General features: G+C 40.5%; 5 protein-coding genes across 7 annotated transcripts; 1 reads left to right on the top strand and 4 right to left on the bottom strand.

Moving 5' to 3' along the window:
- Nucleotides 1–47: 47 nt before the first annotated feature.
- On the top strand, nucleotides 48–5,227 carry pdx1 (pancreatic and duodenal homeobox 1). Its single transcript, XM_047567798.1, has 2 exons — nucleotides 48–2,141; nucleotides 4,088–5,227. Exons 1-2 carry the CDS (start codon nucleotides 1,763–1,765, stop codon nucleotides 4,471–4,473), a joined length of 765 nt encoding a protein of 254 aa, XP_047423754.1. The 5' UTR covers nucleotides 48–1,762; the 3' UTR covers nucleotides 4,474–5,227.
- Nucleotides 5,228–5,262: 35 nt separating this feature from the next.
- Nucleotides 5,263–6,358, bottom strand: urad (ureidoimidazoline (2-oxo-4-hydroxy-4-carboxy-5-) decarboxylase). Its single transcript, XM_047567801.1, has 2 exons — nucleotides 6,048–6,358; nucleotides 5,263–5,942 (listed from the first exon to the last, which is right to left on the bottom strand). Exons 1-2 carry the CDS (start codon nucleotides 6,220–6,222, stop codon nucleotides 5,593–5,595), a joined length of 525 nt encoding a protein of 174 aa, XP_047423757.1. The 5' UTR covers nucleotides 6,223–6,358; the 3' UTR covers nucleotides 5,263–5,592.
- A 1,485-nt stretch (nucleotides 6,359–7,843) lies between these two features.
- Nucleotides 7,844–24,821, bottom strand: LOC124995439 (receptor-type tyrosine-protein kinase FLT3-like). 3 transcript variants are annotated; one of them, XM_047567797.1, is made up of 15 exons: nucleotides 24,245–24,821; nucleotides 23,758–23,897; nucleotides 23,317–23,393; nucleotides 22,834–22,985; nucleotides 22,628–22,746; nucleotides 22,397–22,508; nucleotides 22,158–22,297; nucleotides 21,906–22,078; nucleotides 21,656–21,794; nucleotides 21,358–21,535; nucleotides 21,097–21,197; nucleotides 20,897–21,005; nucleotides 8,435–8,622; nucleotides 8,228–8,343; nucleotides 7,844–8,147 (listed from the first exon to the last, which is right to left on the bottom strand). In XM_047567797.1, the coding sequence occupies exons 2-15, from the start codon at nucleotides 23,765–23,767 to the stop codon at nucleotides 8,079–8,081; spliced, it is 1,683 nt and encodes a 560-aa protein (XP_047423753.1). In that variant the 5' UTR covers nucleotides 23,768–23,897; nucleotides 24,245–24,821; the 3' UTR covers nucleotides 7,844–8,078. The 3 variants fall into 3 exon arrangements, with proteins under 3 accessions (XP_047423753.1, XP_047423752.1, XP_047423751.1); XM_047567796.1 differs by having other exon boundaries at nucleotides 24,255–24,821; XM_047567795.1 differs by having other exon boundaries at nucleotides 23,758–24,821.
- Nucleotides 9,737–12,771, bottom strand: LOC124995442 (protogenin-like). Its single transcript, XM_047567799.1, has 7 exons — nucleotides 12,733–12,771; nucleotides 11,611–11,687; nucleotides 10,627–10,778; nucleotides 10,421–10,539; nucleotides 10,192–10,303; nucleotides 9,949–10,088; nucleotides 9,737–9,861 (listed from the first exon to the last, which is right to left on the bottom strand). The coding sequence occupies exons 1-7, from the start codon at nucleotides 12,758–12,760 to the stop codon at nucleotides 9,839–9,841; spliced, it is 651 nt and encodes a 216-aa protein (XP_047423755.1). The 5' UTR covers nucleotides 12,761–12,771; the 3' UTR covers nucleotides 9,737–9,838.
- On the bottom strand, nucleotides 18,063–20,366 carry LOC124995443 (2-oxo-4-hydroxy-4-carboxy-5-ureidoimidazoline decarboxylase-like). The gene is made up of 2 exons (XM_047567800.1): nucleotides 18,644–20,366; nucleotides 18,063–18,538 (listed from the first exon to the last, which is right to left on the bottom strand). Exons 1-2 carry the CDS (start codon nucleotides 18,858–18,860, stop codon nucleotides 18,189–18,191), a joined length of 567 nt encoding a protein of 188 aa, XP_047423756.1. The 5' UTR covers nucleotides 18,861–20,366; the 3' UTR covers nucleotides 18,063–18,188.
- Nucleotides 24,822–25,555: the final 734 nt, after the last annotated feature.

The raw sequence follows: 25,555 nt of genomic DNA, 5'->3' as shown, positions 1-25,555 counted from the left end.
TGTCCAACTTTTTGACATGTATATACCGGCTATCAGAAACGGTTTTGTTTGTCAAAGGAGAAAAAAAAATGTTTTCCTGACACTCCTACATGTGACTTAGCCCCCGTGGCCTGTAGCAGAAAAAAAAAAAAGAAAAAGATTAGTTGTGATTTAATAAGGCTGTAACTTCAGTAGTAGTGTTGGTAAATTAATAGTTATCCAGTGATTTAACCCGGACGTGTGTTTTTGAGTGTTTTGGGGGGTTTCGGGGCAGCAGGTGGACATTTGCTCAAGCGTTGAAAGCGTTGTAGTACTGCTTATACATTTCCTATCCATCTGGCCTGCCTCATTGTGTTTGAGCCTATTTTTTTTTTTTTTTTATTGTTCCACAGCGTTTTATACACAAGTCTCTTTCACCACTCGCTCCTCGCTTAGGCCATTACGCACCAAGTCCGGTGTCTGGAAAGTCGGCTAAAATGCGTTTAACGCGCATCACGCTTCATAAATCACGTTGTGTGTGTCCACTGTACTGGAGAATAGCTTCGGTTAACTGTTTCCTTCCTCTTTGAAACAATGATCAAATATAAACACCATTAAGCCGTAGTGCAGGGGGTGTTTTGCATAGAATTGGTTTACTCGAACTTTATTGCCCCTCTGAGTGCCCCATTAAGATATCGTGGAAAGTGCCATAATTGCTTTTGAAGATCTCAGTGTAAATAGTCTATTGATGCTCACTATCAAGGTAAAAGCATGATCTTCTTATACAGTAGGTTCGTTCTTATAGCGGGGGGGGGGGGCTCGACATGTTGCGTGACGGCGCAGGTGAGCAGAGAGTTTGTGGAGACACGCTCCGTGAGCGCGGCGGTTAATTGAGTTCAGTCGCTCACTCCAGCCTAATTGGTTTACCACGAGAGCTGTTGTTTAATGGGGCGAGCGCGCGGCCGCTGCAGACTAATGGCCAGCAAACATGGCGAGAGTGCTGCGAGCCCCGGCAGCTTTGTGTTTGTTGTCGCCAAGTGCTGGGAATGTGGGCCCTCGCGCGCAAAATGGTGTTAAATGATGCATTTACAAAAGTATAATGGGTACATTTTAAACGTCAGAAAAGAGCGGCCGAATGAGGAAAAAAAGCAGGCCGTGGAAATACGCCTGTGCTGTTTGAGCTTTTCACCTGAGTTTCCAAGACAACTCTGTCTCCATCCAGGTCTCTTATCTCGCAGGTCAACCAATGTTTGCGCCCATACATATCGATTTATCAACCGCAGTTTGCAGACAAGAGATATATCCGTATAAATTGTCGATGGCTGCATTGTTTGAGGACAATCCAATATGTCCTACATGAGAAACGTGTTCCTTCCATGCGCTCTAGACTAACCTCGTTACTCCTTTCTGTGTGTGCGTGGAAGCAGGCTCCCATAGAGTCACCTGCCCACTTGTCTGTTGTTGACGTGGGGGGGGAGACACAGGTAGATGCCAGGTAAACGTTGCGGTATTTGCAGAGTGGCACTGATTTACGCGCTGACGGCTCAATTTACTGAAAAAATCCCACTAGCTGTTGTTGAATATCCTGGAAACTGGGAGGCTATAGGTCTGCTGTTTTGAGCAAACAGTGAAACCAATGGTCAGGGCGCTGTGGAGTCACATGATGACAGAGTGACACACCTGTGTGGAGCTGCACGGGCCTCGCAGTTGCGCCAGAGGCAGGTAGAGCTGAAGGTCTACGCCGAGGCAGGGCGCAGGTACATGTGCGCGCAAACGGCCCCACAGCCTCGGGTCCTCGCCAGCCATGAATCGGGAAGATCATTATTACCCCACTCAGGTTTTTAAAGACTCCTGCGCCTACCAGAGACCCCAGGGTGATGACTACAGCCACAGCCCACCGCCATGCCTCTACATGAGCAGACAGGTCCACTCCGTCTACACACCGCCGGCCATGGGATCCTTGGAGCAGGCCAGCCTTCCCGACATCGCCCCTACTTACAGTCTGCACAGCATGCGGGAGGATCCATGCGTGCCTCAGCTCCACCATCCGCAGGGCCTCCAGCAGCAGCCCCTCCAGCCTCCGGGTTATGGTGACGCCGGGGATCAGAGCAGATACCACCTCCCTTTCCCCTGGATGAAAACCACTAAATCCCACTCACACACCTGGAAGGGACAGTGGGCAGGTAAACCGCCAAACATACCAGTGAATGCAGAATTTCTCAACAGATTTTCTTTTATTTTTACAAAAATTGGAATCGAGTTTTAAATGAAACCCATGAGGTATGCCTACAGAACTTCCTTTAGTCATACCTCAAGTGTGAACAAGTGAGTTTCAGCTCCTTCCGAGGCCTGTACTGACATCATGCTCCCAACAATATGATCTTGGGTGTTGCAGTTTACCTTGTCAGTCAATTTGTAAAAGTCCCGGAAGGTCAGCGTTCCTGTTATCAGGTGTTATCGACACAAAATTGTGGGTTTTGTCTTCGCGGACCGTTTTCACAACTCGGCATATCTTAAGTCATGAATGACTGGATACTATAGAGGAGTATAATAGGCTCTTAAACACAGAGCAGTCGCTTATGATTGATGTGGTCACAGGTAAAAAGAAAAGACCTTTTTATACTTACGCTGAAATGTAATGTTACATCTTGAGATTATACAGTAGATAAACGTTCACGGACAGGACGAGCAGATGTGCGTACAGAAAAAGAGTGCTTGAGAATTTTCCTTCCTTTCCACTATAGCCCATGAAGAAAAATCCATCAGAATTAAATAAATTCATGCAGCCACCTTTTGTTAAGACGTGCGATTAATCTGTAACAATTCTAGTATAACGTCAATAAACTACACCAGCAAGTTTTAAAACAGTGAATCTCGCACCAGCATTTGGTTTTATTTCAAAGTAACTGGTATAAAATCGTCTAAAAGTTTCTCAAATACTCCAAATACCAAGGACCAAAGCGTTAATGTCTAATAAACATGCATTAAACTGTGAAACAAGAGCAAATTTATGTTGATGCTTTTAATCCCAGTTTTTATAAAAGGGAATATAACAGTGTAACACATTCTTTCCTGCTCTCACCAAATTTAAATGTGACTGGTTTTAGAAGTGCGTAAGATAAAAATAAAAGCGCATTTTGAAGCGACTGAAATGAGGAAAAATTAAATGCATTTTAGTGGATTTTTTAAAAATATTTCACCGTTTGTTTCCGTAAAAAATTGAGCCATTGGAAAAGCTCGCGTGATAGTCTCAGTGACTAAACCACTTTAAAAGGACCTTGTGTTTGCTCCCTGTGATATCACAAATCACACCATTTACACAGTGTAAACACTTTTATATTGTTGTTGGGTCTTTTCATTTGATTCCTGCAGTGAATTTTAAGATGTGGGTCACCATAAGCACCGGGATATTTTATTCTGAATAGTCTACTACTTTGCCCCACGGTAAAAGGGAACAACAACCATTTAATCTCAGTCCAGTCTCTAAAGTAAGTAGCTATAATATAAACACAGTTTATATATTATGTATATAAAGTTTAAAGATTCTCCTTATTTGTTATTTTTATTATTATATGACTATATACTACTTTTCTTTTTCTTTCTTTCTATTTTTTTCTGCATGTAGTTAGCCTCTAATTGCCTGCAGTCATATCTGAACGTCTGAAAACAATTTTTGACATGCACATTGGTATTTTTTATTGATTATTGTAAGTCAAACCACGTCTTAAGCAATTATGCTAACGTAATGTAAGACAAATGGTTGTGTATTTACGTATAAATTTATTAATTTTACTCACGATTTTATTTTATTTTTTCATTTGATATTCACTCACAGCCATCGCCCAATTTACCACCACCTCTTAAAGCATCATCTTTGCTGCCAGTCGTGCAATGGTCATTTTCAATTTATTGTTTGTACATTTTCGATATAAAACTTGTGTCGATTATGATGTTTTGACAGAGGAGCTTTGTTGTGTGCAAATAAACCAAACTAAATACTGCTGGCTAATACATCGCCTATATATATTATATATAATAAATACTAAATATTCTGGTTATGTATTACGATTATTTCAGTGAGTATTAAATTGACTGAACTGATTTTAGTGGGATTTTTGTCTCACTTTAGGGCCGTACGTGATGGCGGAAACGGAGGAGAACAAACGCACGAGGACGGCGTACACGCGCGCCCAGCTGCTGGAGCTCGAGAAGGAGTTCCTGTTCAACCGCTACATCTCGAGGCCGCGGCGCGTGGAGCTGGCGCTGACCCTGAGCCTGACGGAGCGACACATCAAGATCTGGTTTCAGAACCGGCGCATGAAGTGGAAGAAGGAGGAGGACCGGAGAAGGGCGAGGGGCGCCGACCCGGACCAGGACTCCTCCATCACCTCTGGAGAACAGGGGGAGGCCGCGGGAGGGGTGTCCTCCACAAACGGACCTCTCAGCACCACCCCCCCTGTCTCCCCGCTACACGGTCACACTCTCTCGGCCTCTGGGTCCAGAGAGACCGCATAGACCCCTTATTAGTATTAAGTAATATTTCAAGGACCATTTCACTCTTTATGGACTCAAATCTATGATTTAAAGCAGACAGGGTGATAATGGACTCTCCCTACAACTCCAATTTCAGAATTACAGCGTGAGATGCCATTTTTAACTATAAAATGCTCATTTTTCCACGGACCCCTTTGAGTTTCCACACCTTAAGTCCCATTTTTGGATCTCACAGTGCGACATTTCTGGACTGAAGGGACATTTCTTCATTCGTGCTTTGAGGTATGTTGGACACCAGATGGCACACAGAGACAACCATCTCCATTCTCCTCTTTGAGAACTTTACACGAGAGTTGCATGGTGTCAAAGTTTTACATTTTATTGTTATCACTTCAGAAAGAAATGAGGCCTGGCAAATAGGCGACAACTATGTTTATAAATGTGCGTAATATGTCAAGAAAGTGTGTTTTCCGTGTATCAGTGTCCACGTGTTCCCTCCTGAGACTCGAGCTTTTGTTTGGTATGCATTTTCAATTTCTCCAAGATAGTTGGGATAAGTACGACCTAAGACGTACAAAAAAATAAGCATAGTCTTTGAACCGGAAGTAGTTATTGAAAAAATATATTCCCTCATATGTGGACTCGTGGGATTATTTCACTGTGTATAACAATAAAGTCACCAATGTGTACCAAAATATAAAACTGCATATCTTAATGCAAAAGCAGAATTGTAATTTGTAAATTGTAGTTTATTATTAAGAACAAAGTTTGATGAGCTTTTGTTCCCTGTCTATTCCCCCCCCCCCGCCACCCCCCCAAGATTGTCTGTAGAATGAATCCGCGAAATTCCTGCCATCATGTTTTATTTCTACACCGACTAGTGTATTGACCGTTCGCTACCACTAGAGGGGAGACAAAGGTGTCTAAATGAAGCACAACGAGCTGCCCCAAACTGAAACGTATGAGAGTCTCGGTACACCTCGCATGTAAATGGTCAAAGTAGAATCAATGCTGTTTTAGTGTTTGAAGAATTCATTATAAAGTTTAATAGATGAGTAACTCTCATAATAAATTTGGAATAAAGAATATATGCATTTCAGCCCGACAACAATGGTAATGGTCTGTACATCCAACATCATCTCATAACTTGTTGGGAGCGTCGCTGAGCACCAGAGCTTGGAGTCGCAAGCGGCATATCTTCTTCACCTCCTCCACTCCTCGCGCTCTCTCCACCTGGCGCTCGCTCCTGCATCGCTCGGTGAGCTGCCGTAAGATGTTCTCTTTGTCGTTCATCCGGGCGCAGATGACAAACGGGAATCCGAAGCGCTCCTTGTATTCCTCATTGAGCCGAGCCATGCGCGAGGCTTCCTCCGAGCTGAGGGCATCCATTCCGGCTCGCGCCTGCTCCTCGCGCGACTCCCGTGTCAAGGTGCCGTTCTGGAGGTCCCTCCCCGCGAGGTCCGGGAGACACCTGAGGATCCCCTCTTTACCTGGACACGTGGCGACAGGTTGCGCGCAGCCAGAATTAAATGTAGGGGCGCATCAGGCCCCTTGAAAGAGAGAAAAACTGAAACAAAAGTTGAAATATGTCTCACCTGATTCTGGGAGGGCATCGATGAACTCACTGATTGCAGCCTCCAAAGCATTTAAGCTACCAAAGGGACGCCTAGACCACACCGCAGCTGTTATAATTGGACATTTCTCCACCACATTGCCAAAAATATTCACAAAATCCTCGTAAGGAAGCTCATTTACCGTGGCGATGTCCATCTTTATTATTATTATTTTGGGAAAACTCTTAAATGCTTGAAGTTAAGACCTGCGGTTAGCCACCACAAAAGCAAGAGCCCGTGTGTTTTCAAGACATTACGGTACAAGTGCAAGACCTGGCCTTCAAAATAAAACTGATCTTCCTGTTTAAATATATTTTGCATGGATTCATTCAAAGCAGCATTTACTGACCTTCGGACAATGCTTGGGTTAATGCACTGATGGACACACAGAAGATAGCCCACATTTCTGACTGTGGTTAATATTTAGTTAATATATAGTTAAATCTCCTTCTAATCTTTTGAAATCAAACAGTTTTGTAGACTAAAGGCCTCATAGGCTGCTTGAATACAACTAAAATTATGGTAACTCTCTGGAGGATTATTTAGTTTTTTAAATACACACATTTCTCACATTTGTTGTTTAATTCATAAAAGTGCTATTTTTTGACTGCCTGGAATAGATAGCTGCTATCTGACCTCTAAAACCTGATCGACAGGTGGCCACAGAAATGTGGCTTCCTAAAAAGTTTCGATTCAGGATTTTTTTCATTATGAATTCATTTAACATGTGCTAATGTAAGTTTTGACAAAAACAAGAAGTAAACAGGAACCTAACTTAGTTATGTGTTGTATCGACATAAACACTGGAAAATGATCATTAAGCTGCATAGTTGTAGTTGCTTGTATTTGCTTGAAATGGCTAATTTAAATTATTACTTTACATTTTAGGAAGTAATCAGTATGCTTTTAGGCTAAAAAGTAAACCACGTAATAATGGCAGCAGTTTCATAAATGTAGTGCAGTTAAAGTGTACATGTCCCTCTGTAATATGCATCAGGAACTGGAAATACTAAAGTAATACATCTCAGCCAGTAAATAAAAATAAACTGAAGTTTGCTACTCGAGTAAAAGAAAACTCAGAGGGAAGGATAAAGTTATTATAACTTCTGATATTTCATCTTTTGTGATGAAATGCTTACTTGACCTGTAGAATCTCTGCACATTAAATATTCTGACAAACACAAATTGCTTTTATTACCTTTTTATTTAAAGAGTAAAGTACATTTGGTAACACTTTCTATGAAGGTTGTATTTATAATGCCCTATGAATGCACTCATAATATTTTATAAGGTGTCTATAAAGCATTATAATGTTCATAGCACCTTTTAATTACTCATAGTTACTTATATCTGTTAATAATAGTGTCATATTCTTGTCACTTTACTTACAGCTGACAAATAGCACTTATGATATTGCATAGCTGTTTATAACTGTGTGCTGTAGGGAGATGTATACATTATTATAACTTTATTACATATACTTATAGCTACAGATATAAAGCACTATAGTAGAAGTCAAAACTCATTATGCATCACTATAAACATTTAGCAAAGCAAAGTAGTTATGATGCATCATAAAATTAACAAGTGACTAGACTGATATTGACATATTTATAATGCACTATTCAGATTAAAATTATAATTATTCATCATCAGTTGTCATAATGCATCATGACGACTTGTGAATATGTATAGATGGTAATAATGACCATTAATATGCTTTATAGACACCTTATAAAACATTATGAGTGCATTCATAGGGCATTATAAATACAACCTTCATAGAAAGTGTTGAAGTACAGTTTAATGCAGGTATAATGCTTAAACTTGATATAATGTGTAAAAATACAGTGTAAAAGAATCCAAAAATAATCCATTAATCCATTAATAATCCATTAATATATTCTACACAGTAAAATCAGCATGAGTCACACACTTCTGCTTTGCTGTCTTCAGTCACACTGGTTTTGCAGTAGTCGTTGCCCGCCTGTGTCTTGTCGTCGTCGCGCTTTGTCAAGCTTCCTCATTGCTGTTGTTGGGTCCAACCATCGGAATCATATGGTCATGCTGATACTGGGGCTTCTATTTGGAACACAAACGCTTTGGTGTCATATGCTCTCGTTTAGTTTGTGTTTGTTTATGAGTTGATGCGTCACATTTACCTTCTTCTCGACAAAATACACGAGCACAACGCAGACCACCACCAAAGTCAGAAGCACAAGCACAAGCAGACGCAAACCTACTTTCCACATCAAGTCGCCATCATTTTGTGGATGATCTGAAAATCAACAATGTGTGCACAACAGCTGTCTAGGCATAGAGACATTTTTATTAGTAATTTGAGAGCAAAAAAAAGAAGGTGGTACTACCTTTAGGCTGCATATTTTGGGTAATCTTTGGCCAAATTAAATGATGCTTGTCGCACCAGGAGTTGAAGGAGTTCGTCAGGCAGAACTTCAGATACAGTGTACTGCCTTCCCAGTATTTGCTCATATTTCTCTCGATCGTCTTGTCACAAAGGACGTCAGAATCGGTTTCATAGTGAATTACTTCACAACTGTGGTGAGAAAAAGAGTGGTGACTTTTAATCTCCAGGATCTACTATGCCCCGTGAAAGTTACCATACCTGTCATTCAGTGAAGAGCAAGATAGCCAAGAGTAATTGGCTGGCACAAGACTTGACGTATGAACCATGACCCGCTCATCATCTTCAGTGAAGATGAACTTTGGTGTGTCTGGAACCAAATCAGTGAATTTTAAGTATTAAAGAATCAATAATATACCTGTAAAATATATGTTTATATATTTTTAACTTACCTACAACACACACTGTTATTGTCTTTGTTTCTTTGTGTCCTCCAGCCTCCAGGTGTAACTTATATTCTCCCGTCTCGAGCGGCTGATGTAGCATCACATTCCTGAGAAAACAGCATCATGACCGAAAGCTTTAAATGGAAATCATCTAGGAGTTCTAAATATCATATTATTTTATCGCATATGGAGTCGACTTTTAGTACTCTGCATATTTCTACATGCTTTTAGAAGTTTGTCAGTAGTGCCGCTGGTTCTTGAAATTACCTGTGCTTTATTACCATTGTATCCCTTGTGCATTTTGTTACAGTTTTATTAGGGGCCTCCCAGAAACAGTGCGTCAGCAGAGGATAGTAGGAGACGGTGGCTTGCAAGCTGAAGCTGGACGTGTCCTCGGCTGATAAAATCTTGGTCTCATTCAGTTGGGCGGAGAGGAAACCTTCAGCTGATGCAACACAGTAACAAATCAGTACAAGTACAGCCGGCCTGCAGTACATTTTATGCAACTTACTTACTTCATGGTTGCAGTATTATGCAAAATAATAATAAAGTCAAACATACTAACCCTGGACATGTATGTTAAAAGATTTAGTTTTTCCGTCTGGATTCCGGCAGGTGTATGTACCAATGTTGTTAAAATTAAGTGATGTCATGAGAAGTAAGGCAAACAGTCTCCCAGCATATCGGTCATTTTTAATGCACATCTGGAAGAAAAAAACACGTCAGTGTTGTGGTTAACATTGGGAATATCGATACAGTTTTATGACATGAAAGACAACTGAAGGAGAGTCTCATTAATTTCTGTGAATCTTTACTGTACCTCTTTCTTTAAGTCACATCCTACAGTTTTGTCGTCCAGTCTTTCGCCATCCTTCTCCCACACTGGGTATGGCTCAGTATAACCTCGTTTTTGACAGCGAAGAAGTAAAGTCTGACCAGGGCTCAGGGTCAAGTTAGAAACCTCAGCTTGTGAACCACTCGCAGTCTGAAAGTATGAAACATGTTTTTTTAAATTTACTCTTCTTTTGTAGGATGTATTTAATTAATGGCATATTTGTTTACAATTAATTACCATAGTCATAGAGTTGAGAGCATTCTTGTCCTTCAGTGTTAGTAGCACAACACATCGCTTCAGACGTAGGATAGTTTGAACCTGATACGCTGCTCTCTGCACCTTCATTCCCTACAGTAACACATGTCCCTGTGTTCCCTCTGTTTGAAAGGAGGAAAAACGCCGGCATTCAGGGAACATGCTTTTATACAAGACTTTTTTTTAATAAAACTGTGAATATAAATGAAAAAGATATCGCCTTACCCAGACCACTGTATTTTGGGCCTTGGGAAGCCCTCAGAGGTGCATTTAAAACGGGGGGATGTCATTCGTTGATTTACACGGTCCAGCATCAGCCGTGGTCTTGTTGGAGGTCCTAGAAAATGAATGACAGTTTTATTCATTTTGAACCATTAAACTGCCTCGTGCTTGTTGTTGCTGTGCTGAGTGGAGGTGGAGCATTTGTGTGGAGACAAGATGAGATGTTACTCACTCAATACATTAAGATTCACAGTTACTGATGACTGAGCGGAGTTTGTTTGACAAGTCAGCGTGTACGTCCCTGAATCTTTCTCAGACAGTGCTGATATAACCATGGCGTGACTCCCGTTTCTGCGGAGGTTTAAGTAAATGTGTCACTTTAATTATATACATACAGCAATACAAAACACGACTAAGCCCACACACAAACACACTCACATTGTCATTTCTGAATGATCTGTTCTGTTCCAGTGGCAGGTAGGAGATCCAGGGAGGCCCTTCAGGGAGATGACCAGTTTCTTACCCATAAACAGGTCCATCGTGACAGGATCAGATTCATTCAGATAATCAGCTGGCAGTAAATACGCCACCTGAAAGACGAGACATTTAATTCCCCAACATTAAGTTGCATGAAAGTGAATTTTGTGTAGATTTATTTTGTGTTTCTTTCCCTAACATTTCAATTAACTGATAAAAATGGCTTCCGAGTGGTAAGTAAATGTGCCTGGACGGAAATATTAGCAACAAAGTTAGCCGGAAAATGTAGTTAAATTAGTTAAGTAAAAATTATTTTGGTTTGTGGTTTCTGTCTGATTTATTATTACATTTGACATAATTAGACTATTAATACTGAAGCATTGGTTTGTAGAAGGCATGTCACCGATGAGGCTGCAGGTGGAGCTACAAAACGTTTCAAGAAATGAAACAAGAGTGTCATTTCCCCCTCTTGTGTTTTACAACCTCTTGCTGCTGTGCACTTTTGCTTTTCCTACTCTAGAAGACTTTGTCTAAATGTCTGTGAAGGTTCTCACTCATCCAGGTCATGTTAAAAGACGTTGAATAAAGGCCACTAGACTTGTAGAATTTCTTGAAGTCTTGGGTAGATACCTGGCGAAAAATCTTCAAATAATTCTAAAAGACCAGTTGCCTTTATTCAGCAGCTTTTAGCTTTGTCTAATTGCTTCTATGGTCCTGAGATAATGGAAGAAACTGCATCTTCATTTGTTAATATAGCATGTTCTGTTAAACCTACAGAGTAAATGCATGTCTGCTTGTATCTCATTCTAATTCTTTATGTGTTTATCCAAGTATGGCAGCATGGCTTATGGAGAAAAAAAAATAAAATATAATTATTTCAGAAATATACTGTTTTTTTTTGTTTTTTTTTAACCCATTGATTATTGCTCACTTAAAACCGCTTACCTCATAACTGGGTACACAATTCTGGGTCTCCGCACCATCAGAGCCGAGTGCGCTGACAGCACACAACAGGAGAACAGCTTGACAGAGAAAAAATTGAAACTTTGTTTTAAACTTTGTTTTTCCTTTATAATCGGGCACTAACTGGGTCTACTGTGTAAAACATTAGCTTGATCTTCAACACATCAATGTCATATTTCACATGAAATAGGTCATTTTAAAATGTAAAAAAATTATAAATGTGTTATTAGCGTTATCCAGAAAGATACATCATGGTGGTTCATCACGTACCACTGAGTGAAAAGGTCAAAATATCAACATTTTAAGAGAGATTTACTGACATTGTTATCTCTTTTGGGGGTCCTTCAGAATCTGCTGGCTGATACAACACCCTGTAACATGGCTGTCCAAATCCAATTATGGTCATATAGCCACTTTATGTGTGATACACAGGAAGGACATTTGAGAATCCAAAAATGGGGACAAAAGTATTTCTGGAGTAAAAATGTAAATGAGCTTAGTGTTGTTACTATATTTGTAGGTGTCGTTACAAACACCAACACAATTATGCCCAAGTGTATCATTAATGCCTTTATTAAGATTTTTGACATTTTTAGCATAATTTTGTACTTAGATCTTTAGCCCGGACGTTATCCAGGAAGGACAGTTTTGTACTTTTGAGCTAAATAGATCCTTCAATTTTCATTTCTTACAGTAAATACTCATATGAGCAAGTAAAGTGGGGAGAATTGAGCAACAAATTGTACTTTTTAATTTTTTTAAATTTATTTTTACTATTATAAATATGCCTCGGACACCAGAATTGACATGTCTCGTCTTTGACCCATTTATATAAACCAGTCTTTATTTTTCTTTTTTTAAGTAATTAAAATTAACTCATACTATTATACATAAACAGTGTTAGAGATTTGTAAAACTGTTTGATGAACAACTTGGCAAATGCTGATAAAGACTTATGCCAACAAATCCTGTAAAATGCCTTAAAAAACAAACAAAAAAAATCCCCACCTACTAATGACAAGTTGCATAAATTCTAGTTTCACCCTGGTTCACATCCAGAAATGTTCAGGCCACAGAAGAGGGACTTCAAATACTCGTACTCACCCGCAATCATATTTCTCTTCCTCCGCATTGACTGTGAAACTGTGCTGTGCATAATCTGTGCAAGTATCTTTAAAACAGAGGAAGTCTAAGTGCAAATGGTGAAACCACGCCTGAAAGCATACTCCTGCCAAAAAAACACCCCCAAAGTATGAAGGTGATAGAGACCAATAACATTATGGAAGGTGAAATATGAAGAAAACAAGACCCACTGAGGGACTTTCATAAAAAAAAAAAAAAAAAAAAAAAAATGTAAGCAACTGCTGTTGCTTCTCACAACAGTGAGTGTTTACCACCGTTTAAATCTTCTGTGTCTTCTTCATATGGTCACTTTCATTTTGGTGAATTTGGTTGATTTTCCTATTTGATGATCTCATGACAGTTAAATAAAAACAAGTTGCTTGGTTGGTTTTCACACTAACTCGTCCTTTGTGCTCTCTTTTTTCCCCCAGCGTTGGTGTTCTCTTATGACTTCCACGCCGGTGCAGAAACCATGTTTAGCAGACATTTCAATGACCCAGCAGCAGACTCGTACTTCACAGAGAGGAAGTGGGGTGGGTTGATCTTCCCTCCCTTCCTCCTTCACACAGAAATAGACCCAGCATCACCTCAGGTGCATCTCTGCACCTTTCCACTTCACACATTGACTTGTTGACTTGTTTGATGATGAGGTCGTTGGCTTTAGGGTCTATTGTGGCTGAAACTGATCCTAAGGCAGGTGCATACCTACAGGAATGACAGACAGGGGAAGCAAAACCATTTAGTCATGATCTTTGTCTAGTCTGTAGAAAACACTGATGGTGTATAAACTGTATGAGGGCAAGCGCGAGGGACCGGCTCAAAATACTCCTTTAGGGGGAGACACATTTTGACCTGCTCTGACTTGTTGAGTGTGTGTATTCATTGTGGTTATTGTGCAGTACACAACCTGTCACTCTTGTTGGTTCACATTGCACCTTGCAGGCTGGTGGTATGAGTTACAGAAGATTACACAGTAAAACATGAAAACCATGATTTTCACATGAAAGCTGTTCTTATTAAGTTAGATTGACTGACTTCTTCAAAGTGTGCTACGCATGGCAGAGGGAGTTTGTCTTTTCTTTTTTTTTTATCAAGCTACATTATTGTGCACTGTGCAATGAAGATTTGCAGACAAACTAATGACGTCTTTCGTCTCATAGGTTACGGTTGAACTGCGTTGGGGTGTTTGATGTCTTAACATTTGACAACAGTCAGACCAATCATCTTGCCCTGATGCCACAGTACCAGGTACTTCCCATCTTTTTTTCACACACTATTTTTTGCAGCTTGTGCTAATAATATCTCATTTACCTCACCACCTGAGAATGTGGTTGAAGTTGAGACAGATAGGAGTGTTTTTTGTTTTTGTTTGAAATATGTTTGTTTCTGTGGTGTTTTTATTTTGTAGCAAGCAGATTTAGTGTCGTTGGGCAAGGTGGTGCTGGCGTTGGCGTGTAACTCCCTGGCTGGAATTCAAAGGGAAAACCTGCAGAAGGCCATGGAGCTCGAATTACTTGAATTATTTTTATTTATTTATTTATTTATTTTTTGTTCGTCTTGAAAAAAACACGTGTAATCAGGACACATTTTACTGCTGCAACGTCTCCCTGCACAAACACAAAAGACAAAAACGTGAACGCGACATGTCATTGGAGTGCGTGCTTTGAAAAGTGCGGGTCCCGTTTGGATTGGTCGACAGAAACGGTTGGAGAAGAAGAAGAAGAAGAAGAAGAAGAAGAAGACATGCCATTTGCTGTTGGGACACTGAACATCCGTCTTTGACGTTACGCTTAATAAGGTCAACAATCACCACGCGGCTGTTCCCATTTGGTCACAGAAACTTGGAGCAAACAGCAGCTAATGTCGAGGCTGGAGGAAGGACGAAGGCAGAAGGCAAGTATCAAACTGAAGCTTAGTAGTATTAGCTTTATGTACCACCATGCCTCTGATTTTACTTAGTCGACAAAACCAATCCGCTAGCATGTCGTCAATTGAAATGTTAGCTAACTATGATGACAAAAGCATGGCCGGCGGCGGCGGCGTCTTCACGTGGCGTCTGCCAGTGTTAGTCATAGATATACAGGTGCTGGCCAGTAAATTAGAATATCATCAAAAAGTTGAATTATTTCAGTAATTCCATTCAAAAGGTGAAACTTGTATACTGTATACTTTCCTTCCACACATAGTGATATATTTCAAGTGTTTATTAATTTTCATTTTTATTATTACAACTGACAGCTAATGAAAACACCAAATTCAGTATCTCAGAAAATTAGAATATTCTGAAAAGGCTCAATATAGAAGACACCTGGTGCCACACTAATCAGCTGATTAACTCAAAACACCTGCAAAGGCCTTTAAAAGGTTCCTCAGTCTTGTTCTGAAGGCTCCACAATCATGGGGAAGACTTCTGACTTAACAGTTGTCCAAAAGACGACCATTGACACCTTGTACAAGGAGGGCAAGACACAAAAGTTGATTGCTAAAGAAGCTGGCTGTTCGCAGAGCTCTGTGTCCAAGCACATTAACAGACAGGCGAAGGGACGGAAAAAATGTGGTAGAAAAAAGTGTACAAGCTCTAGGGATAACCGCACCCTGCAGAGAATTGTGACGACAAACCCATTAAAAAATGTGGGGGAGATCCACAAAGAGTGGACTGCAGCTGGAGTCAGCGCTTCAAGAACCACCACGAAGAGACGCATGAAAGACATGGGATTCAGCTGTCGCATTCCGTGTGTCAAGCCACTCTTGAACAAGAAACAGCGTAAGAAGCGTCTCGCCTGGGCCAAGGATAAAAAGGACTGGACTGCTGCTGAGTGGTCCAAAGTTACGTTTTCTGATGAAAGCAAATTTTGCATTTCCTTTGGAAATCAAGGACCCAGAGTCTGGAGGAAGAGCGGAGAAGCACAGAATCCACGTTGCATGAGGTCCAGTGTAAAGTTTCCACCGTCAGTGATGGTGTGGGGTGCCATGTCATCTGCCGGTGTTGGCCCACTCTGTTTCCTGAGGTCCAAGGTCAATGCAGCTGTCTACCAGGAAGTTTTAGAGCACTTCATGCTTCCTGCTGCTGACCAACTTTATGGAGATGCAGATTTCACTTTTCAACAGGACTTGGCACCTGCACACAGTGCCAAAACCACCAGTACCTGGTTCAAGGACCATGGTATCCCTGTCCTTGATTGGCCAGCAAACTCGCCTGACCTTAACCCCATAGAAAATCTATGGGGTATTGTGAAGCGTAAGATGCAATGCGCTAGACCCAACAATGCAGAGGAGCTGAAGACGACTATCAGAGCAACCTGGGCTCTCATAACACCTGAGCAGTGCCACAGACTGATCGAGTCCATGCCACGCCGCATTAATGCAGTGATTGAGGCAAAAGGAGCCCCGACTAAGTATTGAGTGCTATACATGCGCATGCTTTTCATGTTCATTCTTTTCAGTTGGCCAACATTTCTAAAAAAAAACATTTTTTTCATTGGCCTTTTCAATATTCTAATTTTTTGAGATGCCAAATTTGGAGTTTTCATTAGTTGTCACTTATAAATATCAAAATTAAAAGAAATAAACATTGGAAATACATCGGTCTGTGTGCATTGCATGAATATAATGTACAAATTTCACTTTTTGAATGGAATTACTGAGATAAATCAAGTTTTTGATGATATTCTAATTTACTGGCCAGCACCTGTATATATATGAGTGTTAGTAGTCAGCCAGACCAACCACTTTTTATTTTATTTACGCTAACGTTAGCTTAGCACTTAACAGTGAGTCATTACGTTTACTTTTGTGAACTGACTGACACAGGCGGAGAGAAAGAGGAACAACATTTGTTTAGAGCTGCAACAATGAACAATAATCGATTATTAACCCTCTTCTACATTTTCACTAATTTTTTGGCCATAACTTTTACTGCGTGTCTTGAAATGGCATGATTTCTGGCTAGGATAGGAAGCTGGATTTTATGGAACGTGTCAAAATGTCAAAGTCTTCTTTCCACGCAGACTGCTCCTACTCCTCCACTTGCAGGTGTCGCTAGTGAGACATTTTAAGTGGATTTTCTTCCAAAGAAGAGAGAACAAATGTTTTATAAATGATACTGAGATTTGGTAATGGTTTATTTCAACCAGTTACTCTTTCTTAAAACTAATATTTTCATCTTCCTCTTGCCTCTCACAAATATAGGAGTAGCGACCTACTTTGCCTTTTTCAAGGTTTTTCAAATTTTAATTTTGGTGCAACACTAGTCAGTGGTCAACATGAAATTCAAAACAATACTGAAAAATATGTAAAGGATAAGCTAACGATCATCTTCTAGTTTATTGAAGGGAAATCTGCTAACACAGTTTAGGTCGACTTTTTCACAACCAATAGCATTTATTTTGATTTCGGCAAATTTCATGATCCATCATTTTTTTTTTCTTTCTCTCTGCAGATAAGTGGTGAGAGTTGATTTCATGGCAGAACACAGTGAAGCAGTGCGCTCCGCAGTAGGAGAAACCTTATTCAAAGAACCTAATGTTGAGCAGCTACCGAGATGCAGTGGAAAGGGTCTTTCTGTGTTTGTGGGACAAGAGTAATTTCATTTAAGCATAGCATTGTTGACTCAGAGTCATCTGGAGTTTGAAAGATTAAAATCTGACAGTAACAGTATTTTTCATCCCTTCTAGTCCTCCTAGTCATGGATACAGAGAGTCCGCTTCTGTCTTTCATCAAATCAGTGCCTAAACTGAGAGACCCTGAGGCCTTTGCTGGAGCATCTGCAATGTTAAGGAGTTGAGGACCTGAGCTACCTGCAGGAGAGTGACCTCCTTTCTGTCCTGAGACCAGTTGAAGCCAGGAAACGTCTGTCACTGCTCAAAAAGACAAGTATGTGTTTCAGTTTGTACAGAATAAACTTTCGCATTAAAAAATATGCATAGTCAAAATCTACTTATTAGGTCCATCTGTGCTAATCAATGCAGTCCAATACAGCAGTTCTACTATGAATTATACTTCAAAGAATCTGCTCTACATTTTTGTTGATGTTTTGAAAAAGGTGATGACTATACACTACACCTTGTTCATCATTGATTTCATAGTGGGTCTTAGTGGTGGTGTACTGCATTATATTGAGAAAGGAACAGTTTAAAATATATCAATAGCTATTCATTGTCTGTACAATGAAACTAACTAGTGTATTGACCGTTCACTACCACTAGAGGGGAGACAAAGGTGTCTAAATGAAGCACAACGAGCTGCCCCAAACTGAAACGTATGAGAGTCTCGGTACACCTCGCATGTAAATGATCAAAGTAGAATCAATGCTGTTTTAGTGTTTGAAGAATTCATTATAAAGTTTAATAGATGAGTAACTCTCATAATAAAATTGGAATAAAGAATATATGCATTTCAGCCCGACAACAATGGTAATGGTCTGTACATCCAACATCATATCATAACTTGTTGGGAGCGTCGCTGAGCACCAGAGCTTGGAGACGCACGCGGCATATCTTCTTCACCTCCTCCACTCCTCGCGCCCTCTCCACCTGGCGCTCGCTCCTGCATCGCTCGGTGAGCTGCCGTAAGATGTTCGCTTTGTCGTTCATCCGGGCGCAGATGACAAACGGGAATCCGAAGCGCTCCTTGTATTCCTCATTGAGCCGAGCCATGCGCGAGGCTTCCTCCGAGCTGAGGGCATCCATTCCGGCTCGCGCCTGCTCCTCGCGCGACTCCCGTGTCAAGGTGCCGCTCTGGAGGTCCCTCCCCGCGAGGTCCGGGTGACACCTGAGGATCCCCTCTTTACCTGGACACGTGGCGACAGGTTGCGCGCAGCCAGAATTAAATGTAGGGGCGCATCAGGCCCCTTGAAAGAGAGAAAAACTGAAACAAAAGTTGAAATATGTCTCACCTGATTCTGGGAGGGCATCGATGAACTCACTGATTTCAGCCTCCAAAGCATTTAAGCTACCAAAGGGACGCCTAGACCACACCGCAGCTGTTATAATTGGACATTTCTCCACCACATTGCCAAAAATATTCACAAAATCCTCGTAAGGAAGCTCATTTACCGTGGCGATGTCCATCTTTATTATTATTATTTTGGGAAAACTCTTAAATGCTTGCATCTAAGACCTGCGGTTAGCCACCACAAAAGCAAGAGCCCGTGTGTTTTCAAGACATTACGGTACAAGTGCAAGACCTGGCCTTCAAAATAAAACTGATCTTCCTGTTTAAATATATTTTACATGGATTCATTCAAAAAGTCGGTAAAATATGAATGAATAAACCTGTACATGGTGGTATACCAGTTGAGACTGATTGTACACCTACTCAGAATATCACCAAGCATTTAATTTAATTTATTTAAGCCCACTAATTGTCGCATATTTGGCCTCTATTCCTTCCATCAGAGAATTTACATATACTTTGTTGTTAGTATTCAGTATATTCAATTAGTAATTTCTGTCATAGCTGGGGTATAAGGATCCAATATCCTCTCAGAATTGACAGTATGGGGGAGGAAGCTCAGGACAGTATCTTCATCCTCTCAGCTATATTCTTCATCACATCAACATCACAAGAGCTACAAACAGCTACAAAAAAAAAAAAAAAGCGATAAAAAAATGCTTGTAGTATCAAAGTGTTTAACTTGTCATGCGCTTAAGATTTTCTAATCTTGAGTGCAAAATTATTTTCATGACTTAATTTAACATTGTCGCTTGTGGACGAATTTTATTTTGGAAGTTCAACTCTTTCATACCTTTACCTTAATGCCTTGAATACACACTCTCTGTGGAGTGTGCAGCATTTACTGACCTTCGGACAATGCTTGGGTTAATGCACTGATGGACACACAGAAGATAGCCCACATTTCTGACTGTGGTTAATATTTAGTTAATATATAGTTAAATCTCCTTCTAATCTTTTGGAATCAAACAGTTTTGTAGACTAAAGGCCTCATAGGCTACTTGAATACAACTAAAATTATGGTAACTCTCTGGAGGATTATTTTGTTTTTTAAATACACACATCTCTCACATATGTTGTTTAATTCATAAAAGTGCTATGTTTTGACTGCTTGGAATAGATAGCTGCTATCTGACCTCTAAAACCTGATCGACAGGTGGCCACAGAAATGTGGCTTCCTAAAAAGTTTCGATTCAGGATTTTTTTCATTATGAATTCATTTAACATGAGCTAATCTAAGTTTTGACAAAAACAAGAAGTAAACAGGAACCTAACTTAGTTATGTGTTGTATCAACATAAACACTGGAAAATGATCATTAAGCTGCATAGCTGTAGTTGCTTGTATTTGCTTGAAATGGCTAATTTAAATTATCACTTTACATTTTATGAAATAATCAGTATGCTTTTAGGCTAAAAAGTAAACCATGTAATAATGGCAGCAGTTTGATAAATGTAGTGCAGTTAAAGTGTACATGTCCCTCTGTAATATGCATCAGGAACTGGAAATACTAAAGTAATACATCTCAGCCAGTAAACAAAAATCCACTGAAGTTTGCTACTTGAGTAAAAGTAAACTCAGAGGGAAGGATAAACTTTCCATTAATAATCCATTAATATATTCTACACTGTAAAATCAGCGTGAGTCACACACTTCTGCTTTGCTGTCTTCAGTCACACTGGTTTTGCAGTAGTCGTTTCCCGCCTGTGTCTTGTCGTCGTCGCGCTTTCTCATCGTCGTGTTGGGTCCAACCATCGGGATCATATGAGGATGATAAACCTGTACATGGTGGTATACCAGTTGAGACTGATTGTACACCTACTCAGAATGCTGAAAATCAGCAATGTGTGCACAACGGCTTTTAACAAAGACATTTTTATTAGTAATTTAAAAAAAAAAAAAAAAAAAAAAAGGTGGTACTACCTTTAGGCTGCAATACTTTGGAGGTCTTTGGCCAAATTAAATGATGTTCGTCGCACCAGGAGTTGATGGAGTTTGTCAGGCAAAACTTCAGATACACTGTACTGCCCTCCCAGTATTTGCTCATATTTCTCTTGATCATCTTGTCACAAAGGACGTCAGAATCGGTTTCATTGTGAATTATTTCACAACTGTGGTGAGAAAAAGAGTAGTGACTTTTAATCTCCAGGGTCTACTATGCGCTCTGAGCTGAGCAGCCGTGAAAGTAACCATACCTGTCATTCAGTGAAGAGCAAGAAAGCCAAGAGTAATTGGCTGGCACAAGACTTGACGTATGAACCATGACCTCATCATCATCTTCAGTGAAGATGAACTTTGGTGTGTCTGGAACCAAATCAGTGGATTTTAAGTATTAAGGAACCAATAATATACCTGTAAAATATATGTTTTTTAAATGACTTTCACGTTAACTTACCTACAACACACACTGATATTGTCTTTGTTTCTTTGTGTCCTCCAGCCTCCAGGTGTAACTTATATTCTCCCGTCTCGAGTGGCTGATGTAGCATCACATTCCTGAGGAAACAGCATCATGGCTGAAAGCTTTAAATGGAAATCATCTAGGAGTTCTAAATGTCATATTACTTTATCGTAAATGGAGTCGATTTTTAGTACTCTGCATATTTCTACACGCTTTTAGAAGTTTGTCAGTAGTGCCGCTGGTTCTTGAAATTACCTGTGCTTTGTTACCCATGTATCCCTTGTGCATTTCGTTACAGTTTTATTAGGGGCCTCCCAGAAACAGTGCGTCAGCAGAGGATAGTAGGAGACGGTGGCTTGCAAGCTGAAGCTGGACGTGTCCTCGGCTGATAAAATCTTGGTCTCATTCAGTTGGGCGGAGAGGAAACCTTCAGCTGATGCAACACAGTAACAAATCAGTACAAGTACAGCCGGCCTGCAGTACATTTTATGCAACTTACTTATTTCATGGTTGCAGTATTATGCAGAATAATAATAAAGTCAAACATACTAACCCTGGACATGTATGTTAAAAGATTTAGTTTTTCCGTCTGGATTCCGGCAGGTGTATGTACCAATGTTGTTAAAATTAAGTGATGTCATGAGAAGGAAGGCAAACAGTCTCCTAGCATATCGGTCATTTTTAATGCACATCTGGAAGAAAAAAACACATCAGTGTTGTGGTTAACATTGGGAATATTGATACAGTTTTATGACATGAAAGACAACTGAAGTCTCATTAATTTCTGTGAATCTTTACTGTACCTCTTTCTTTAAGTCACATCCTACAGTTCTAGCCTCCAGTCTTTCGCCATCCTTCTCCCACACTGGGTATGGCCAAGTATAACCTCGTTTTTGACAGCGAAGAAGTAAAGTCTGACCAGGGCTCAGGGTCAAGTTAGAAACCTCAGCTTGTGAACCACTCGCAGTCTCAAAGTCTGAAACATGTTTTTTTAAATTTACTCTTCTTTTGTAGGATGTATTTAATTAATGGCATATTTGTTTACAATTAATTACCATAGTCGTAGAGTTGAGAGCATTCTTGTCCTTCAGTGTTAATAGCACAACACATCGCTTCAGACTTAGGATAGTTTGAACCTGATACGCTGCTCTCTGCACCTTCATTCCCTACAGTAACATATGTCCCTGTCTTCCCTCTGTTTGAAAGGAGGAAAAACGCCGGCATTCAGGGAACATGCTTTTATACAAGACTTTTGATAAAACTGTGAATATAAATGAAAAAGACATCGCCTTACTCAGACCACTGTATTTCAGGCCTTGGGAAGCCCTCAGAGGTGCATTTAAAACGGGGGGTTATCATTCGTTCATTTACACGGTCCAGCATCAGCCGTGGTCTTGTTGGAGGTCCTAGAAAATGAATGACATAGTTTTATTCATTTTGAACCATTAAACTGCCTCGTGCTTGTTGTTGCTGTGCTGAGTGGAGGTGGAGCATTTGTGTGGAGACAAGATGAGATGTTGCTCACTCAATACATTGAGATTCACAGTTACTGATGACTGAGCGGAGTTTGTTTGACAAGTCAGCGTGTACGTCCCTGAATCTTTCTCAGACAGTGCTGATATAACCATGGCGTGACTCCCGTTTCTGTGGAGGTTTAAGTAAATGTGTCACTTTAATTATATACATACAGCAATACAAAACACGACTAAGCCCACACACAAACACACTCACATTGTCATTTCTGAATGATCTGTTCTGTTCCAGTGGCAGGTAGGAGATCCAGGGAGGCCCTTCAGAGAGATGACCAGTTTCTTACCCATACACAGGTCCATCGTGACAGGATCAGACTCATTCAGATAATCAACTGGCAGTAAACACGCCACCTGAAAGACGAGACATTTAATTCCCCAACATTAAGTTGCATGAAAGTGAATTTTGTGTAGGTTTATTTTGTGTTTGACATAACTGATAAAAAATGGCTTCCACCGTGTGTCTTTTGTAACCAAGAAACCGCCTGAAAGTGTATGTCTGCTTGTATCTTATCCTAATTGTCGATGTTTTTATCCAAGTACGTGTAACTTATTCTGTTCATTTATGTGTCGAGCATGGCTTATGAAGAAAAGCAATCTTATTGAAATGTAATCATTTCAGAAATATACTGTATTTTCTTTTTTTTTTTAGCCCATTTATCGTCACTCACTTAAAACCGCTTACCTCATAACTGGGTACACAATCCTGGGGCTCTGCACCATCAGAGCCGAGTGCTCTGACAGCACACAACAGGAGAACAGCTTGAAAGAGAGAAAATAGGAACTTTGTTTTAAACCTCTTTTGGGAAATTAAAAGAATTAAAGAAGGAGGCTAAATATTTTATCTTGAGAAGAAGCAAACATATAAAAGTGCAATGCAAAAGTTTCAGAAACAAGAAAACACAAATTTATTGTGTACAGTATTATTGTATATTTTATATTACACAGTATATTTCTTTCTTTTTTTTAAGTAATTAAATTTAACTGGTGCTATTATAGATAAACAGTTTTAGAGGACATCATGTGTCAGGCTGTTTGATAACTTACTAATGACAAATTGCATAAATTGTACTTTGACTTTCACCCTCAGTCACGCGGAAAATCCACTTCCCATAGTCGTACTCACCCGCAATCATATTTCTCTTCCTCCGCCTGGTTGCTCTCTTAGTATCAAGGTTGTGTTCACTGTTTTTGTGTTCACAGGAATGAGACGTCTGATGCTGATTTTACTCTAACTGACCAATGCAGGGTTTTGGCCAGGAGACACTGGGGACATCAGCAGAGTTTTAAAGGTTTTACTGAAGAACTGTGCGTACAGCGATGCGTTTTGGTGTACAGAGCAGTTTCTCAAAATATATAACAAGAAATAAAGGACTGGGTCATCTTTGCATACTGCTGTAAGTCAAATACATTACCCCCAAAAACACAGTATGTAAAACATATTAAATTAAAATACAGGCAATAAAAATACGTTTAACAGCAACAGTCATCCAGTCTTTTATAAGTGCTACTTTAACCCTGAATCATGCATATATGAATTGAAAGTAAACTAAAGACTTAACAGACATACAATCGCGACATTTTAAAAAGTGCAAAGGTGAGGTCACTATTACCACAACTTACAGCGCCGGTGACTGCTGTACCCCTGTAAACATCTAGAGTGAAGAATGTAAAGAAAAGAAACGGAACTGCGTAATCTGTCGTCAAAATAAAACGCCCCCTTCAAAATAAAAGCCGAAAGCCGCATAAATAGTTCTAGCTTGAAGAATTCTGAACAGCCGCGCCCACATTTCCTCGTGTAAAAGTTACAAAACCAGGGATTCTTCAAGAGTCTCTGAAGTACAGGAAGCTCGATAAGTCGAGTCACTTCTCTGTTGCCCTTAGATGAGTCATGACTGAATGGGTGGAGCTGTTTAGCTTTGGTGCTCCTATTTTCCTCAGGAGGCTGACCATGCATAGTGGTGAAATCCTTCAACTTCCAGGCACCGTGTTTTCCTTTCCAGAAGGTTCATTGAATCTTGGTACTCACGAGAGCTGACGACCGTTTTCTCATTTCGAAAAGGTACAACATGAAGTTGCCACAACTTCTCGATATTCCGGTACAGGAGATCATCTGGGCTGGCAAATTAAGTGAAATAGCATTGTTGCACTGATGTTTGCTCTGGTGCACACCTCTCTGCCCCTTGCAGTGCCCATCCTAGGGCAGTGAGGATAGCTATGGGTCCATCATTGGATTGGATCCTCTGAGCATCTGCACAGGGTAGGTTTGCTCTGCTAGGTCTAGACCTGCTGCTGTGAATGCTCCCCGCACTTTGAACCTCCTCCGTGGGTTGCCTTTGGGGGAGATATCAAAGTTGACCTTTGACCCTTGGAGGTGGGCCACATCTGACCGCAGAGCGCTGTTAGCAAGTTTGTTGTGCTCCGTCATCTTGTACAGTGAAAGTTTCTACTGAATCAGAATTGTTCCTCAGCATCAGGAACCACCTTTAGGAGCACCTGGCTGGAGGTTATACTGGGCGTCAAATATACTCGACTCTGAGGTTCTGGACTGTGGGTCGGTGGACCGGCACCGAGCGTCGCTGTGGAGCACTTGGAGACAGATATCACCACAGTCACTGGAAGGTTTCTTGAGGTTCCAGCACCGCTTTTCCGCTGTTATCCACTTGTCCACTTAAATGCTAGGGCAGCGACTGATGTAATGTTCTTCGTTGTCACAGATGAGATTGCCCAAAGTGCTCGGTTGGATGGACTCAGCACCATGGTAGACTGCAATGCTCTGACCTTTGCCCTTGAATGGGATTATGTCTTTCCCATTGCCGGTGGGTTTCTCCAGTTGGTACGTCTGTACTAGTCTGTTTGACAGGCGTTGTTGCTGAGCTTTACCTTGAAGCCAACCATTCAAGTCCTGTAGGTTGTAGGGGTTG

The sequence above is a fragment of the Mugil cephalus genome, chromosome 18 (assembly GCF_022458985.1).
Source record: "Mugil cephalus isolate CIBA_MC_2020 chromosome 18, CIBA_Mcephalus_1.1, whole genome shotgun sequence".
Classification (NCBI taxonomy): Eukaryota; Metazoa; Chordata; class Actinopteri; order Mugiliformes; family Mugilidae; genus Mugil; species Mugil cephalus.
The sequence above is the reverse complement of the archived record's forward strand: the minus strand, read 5'-3'. Positions and strand labels throughout refer to the sequence as shown.